General features: G+C 43.3%; 1 protein-coding gene across 1 annotated transcript in view; it reads right to left on the bottom strand.

Annotated features, from left to right (window-relative positions):
* Positions 1 to 2,820, bottom strand: part of LOC108799375 (NXPE family member 2-like) — an 8,939-nt gene extending 6,119 nt beyond the window's left edge. The window contains exons 1-2 of the mRNA XM_018571239.1: positions 2,795 to 2,820; positions 2,563 to 2,624 (exon numbers count right to left, since the gene is read on the bottom strand). Coding sequence (XP_018426741.1) covers positions 2,563 to 2,624; positions 2,795 to 2,820 — 88 coding nt within the window. The remainder of the gene's footprint in view (positions 1 to 2,562; positions 2,625 to 2,794) is intronic.
* Positions 2,821 to 4,133: the final 1,313 nt, after the last annotated feature.

Here is a 4,133-nt window from a genome sequence, read left to right as displayed (position 1 = left end):
AGCCGAGCGGCTCTTCATCATCCTGACCACAATGCGTGCCGAGCACAGCACAGGGCCCCCCACACACACTGCCAGAAGCCTTCCGATTGGCTGACAGAGCACCCAGAGCGGCTCCCTGGACAGCATCAGAGCGCTAGCCGCAGCTCCCTCCCTCCCACCAGGCACGCCCTCCTGCCCGCCCACCTGTCTGTGGCACCCTTGACGGCAGAGCGGACAGCTGCAGCCAGGTAAGATATCCCCCGAAAATAAGACCTAGTGTCTTTTTTCGTAGAAAAAAAAATATAAGACACTGTCTTATTTTCGGGGAAACACGGTAGTCATTGCTAATGAGGAATGATACACCTACAGATGTATTGGCATTGTAGAACCTTGGATTTAAAAAAATTAAAACTCACTGTTGCATTGCTGAACATCAACACTGCCAATGTTCTTTGGAATTTCCACGCCTATATTGGATCTTTTGGTTCCATGTAGAAAAAAACCCCAATAAAGATGAATTTAGCTATAAAACTATAATACATATTTTGTCATATATCCAAAAACTTTTTGAAATAAAAACAAAAAAGAAGGTGGTCAATTGAAGGTATGCAACCAGGGAACTGGAAAAGTTAAATTCCTGCAGCTCACCTTTCCAAGCACCCAAGCTCCATCATCTCTGGTCAACAGATGCTTGATTCTTTGGGAATGATATATTAAAGGCAAATAGGCTTTTCAATTTGCAATAAAATGTTCCTTTAGCTTATTGAATGCTCTGTTGAGATCCACCATCCAATCAAGTGCAAGCAAAAATACTGTGCACATGATTGGGCATGATTGGGTATTCTTTGCACATGATTGGGTATTCTCCTGCTCTCTTCGTCCTCTTTCCGTGGGTCCTCCAAAGCTCTGTGCTTGAGCCGCTTCTATTCTCTATTTACACCTCCTCCATGGGTTATTTGATAACTTCCCAAGGCAAAAAAATAAATAAAGTACACATCTTCATGCATATATACTGTGTTTTATTCCATTAAAGCCGAAAAATACCTGTTGATCTGAAAGACATCAGCTGCACTCTTAAGTCCTGTTGCCAGCTGACAACACACAGCATTTTTGGGGGGACAGAGCGGTATCAGCTCTGCCTGGTTTTATTTTGCTAAACTACCAAAACCCACCCCTACCCTATTTAGTCTGTAGTTCCAAGGAGGGCTAATTAGACTGCTTGAAAAAACACAGGAAGTGGAACTAAAGAGAAACAACTAAAAGAAGCTCATTGTCAGGGTTTATCATACACTATAAGTCAAAATAGGTTCATTGCTGCTTGGCTTATCCTCATTACAAGCCGCTCCTCCATCCACAACAAAAATACTTACCTGTCAGTTGCATCCAGGACCCACCAGCTGATGTCCTATTGTCCACCTCCACCTGTTCACTATGGCTCTGTGTGAGGCACGGTCACTGATTTGTTGCCTTTGTGCCTCTGCCATTACTTGGTTTAGCAAGCAGAGGAGCGACAGTGAGAGCCAATAACCATAACTTTTTTTATTCTGGTGACCCCTCACCTTCAATCCCGGGATCCATTAGCCCATCTGCGCCCGGGACCGGCTCAGGAGGGCATCAGGAGGTAAGATCGGAGGGAGATCAGCATCTTCCTCCTTGCTGATCGCTCTCCGTGCTGTGAACGCGGAAGTGATGTGCAATACATCACTTCCACATTCACCTGTCAGTCATCTGGCTGCTATAGCCAGAGAAAAGAAGCTGATAAAGCAGATCTGTGTGTTTCATCAGCTTCTTTTGGGGTCCCGAGGTGACATTAGGGGGTCCTGGAGACAATTGACAATTACACACGTTACATATCGCCGGGAACGTCGGAGTGAGAGCAATCATTTTAGGGCCATCAATAACTGATAACACTAAACTGATGAGTGGTAAAAGCTTTTAAAGCGTTGCCTAAGGCCAAATTTGGGTATTGTAGTTTTTCGCGGTTGCGCGCGCGCACACGCAATTTTAAGGCTTGACGTGTTTGGTGTCTTTTTACCCAACGTGACCCCATCTTTTATCATTTAATATAGGGGAAACAGTTTTTTTTTACATTTCCTGTAATTTTTCCTTAATATACCGTGTTTCCCCGAAAAAAAGACCTCCCCCCCCCCGCCTGCACGCACGCCGCCCGCCCATCAAACCGTTACTGAGCCGAGCGGCTCTTCATCATCCTGACCACAATGCGTGCCGAGCACAGCCCAGGGCCCCCCACACACACTGCCAGAAGCCTTCCGATTGGCTGACAGAGCACCCAGAGCGGCTCCCTGGACAGCATCAGAGCGCTAGCCGCAGCTCCCTCCCTCCCACCAGGCACGCCCTCCTGCCCGCCCACCTGTCTGTGGCTCCCTTGACGGCAGAGCGGACAGCTGCAGCCAGGTAAGATATCCCCCGAAAATAAGACCTAGTGTCTTTTTTCGTAGAAAAAAAAATATAAGACACTGTCTTATTTTCGGGGAAACACGGTAGTCATTGCTAATGAGGAATGATACACCTACAGATGTATTGGCATTGTAGAACCTTGGATTTAAAAAAATTAAAACTCACTGTTGCATTGCTGAACATCAACACTGCCAATGTTCTTTGGAATTTCCACGCCTATATTGGATCTTTTGGTTCCATGTAGAAAAAAACCCCAATAAAGATGAATTTAGCTATAAAACTATAATACATATTTTGTCATATATCCAAAAACTTTTTGAAATAAAAACAAAAAAGAAGGTGGTCAATTGAAGGTATGCAACCAGGGAACTGGAAAAGTTAAATTCCTGCAGCTCACCTTTCCAAGCACCCAAGCTCCATCATCTCTGGTCAACAGATGCTTGATTCTTTGGGAATGATATATTAAAGGCAAATAGGCTTTTCAATTTGCAATAAAATGTTCCTTTAGCTTATTGAATGCTCTGTTGAGATCCACCATCCAATCAAGTGCAAGCAAAAATACTGTGCACATGATTGGGCATGATTGGGTATTCTTTGCACATGATTGGGTATTCTCCTGCTCTCTTCGTCCTCTTTCCGTGGGTCCTCCAAAGCTCTGTGCTTGAGCCGCTTCTATTCTCTATTTACACCTCCTCCATGGGTTATTTGATAACTTCCCAAGGCAAAAAAATAAATAAAGTACACATCTTCATGCATATATACTGTGTTTTATTCCATTAAAGCCGAAAAATACCTGTTGATCTGAAAGACATCAGCTGCACTCTTAAGTCCTGTTGCCAGCTGACAACACACAGCATTTTTGGGGGGACAGAGCGGTATCAGCTCTGCCTGGTTTTATTTTGCTAAACTACCAAAACCCACCCCTACCCTATTTAGTCTGTAGTTCCAAGGAGGGCTAATTAGACTGCTTGAAAAAACACAGGAAGTGGAACTAAAGAGAAACAACTAAAAGAAGCTCATTGTCAGGGTTTATCATACACTATAAGTCAAAATAGGTTCATTGCTGCTTGGCTTATCCTCATTACAAGCCGCTCCTCCATCCACAACAAAAATACTTACCTGTCAGTTGCATCCAGGACCCACCAGCTGATGTCCTATTGTCCACCTCCACCTGTTCACTATGGCTCTGTGTGAGGCACGGTCACTGATTTGTTGCCTTTGTGCCTCTGCCATTACTTGGTTTAGCAAGCAGAGGAGCGACAGTGAGAGCCAATAACCATAACTTTTTTTATTCTGGCTACACTAAATTTAGGGAAGCTGATTTTTAAATGGTATTTATATGCCACTACACAACACTCTTTTTTTCAATATTTAAGTTTGATCACTTTACTTTTTATGACTTTTGGCATGTACTCAATCCATTGGCGCAATGTTGAATCTCCCATGAAATAGATCATTTTACCAGACAGACATTTGCTGATGGCAGAAGAGGACTCTGGAAGATAACTTTTACAGTTGGCAGGGTTCCATTGTGTATTGAAAAAATAACCACTCGGCAATAAAGGATCTTCCCCGGTTTTGCATTTTGACTCTGGTTTTCTAGAATTTCCTGCAATGTATATAAAACAAATATCAGGTGAGCTATATGTGTTTGTGAACTTTCAGTAGCTATTGTGTAAGTATCGACAACCATTAAAGTATAGGTAAAGATTACTTTTTAGTTTTGTATAAAGCAT

Source organism: Nanorana parkeri, unplaced genomic scaffold (assembly GCF_000935625.1).
Source record: "Nanorana parkeri isolate BGI_ZX_2015 unplaced genomic scaffold, ASM93562v1 scaffold1709, whole genome shotgun sequence".
Lineage (NCBI taxonomy): Eukaryota > Metazoa > Chordata > Amphibia > Anura > Dicroglossidae > Nanorana > Nanorana parkeri.
This window is presented reverse-complemented; position numbering and strand designations above follow the sequence as displayed.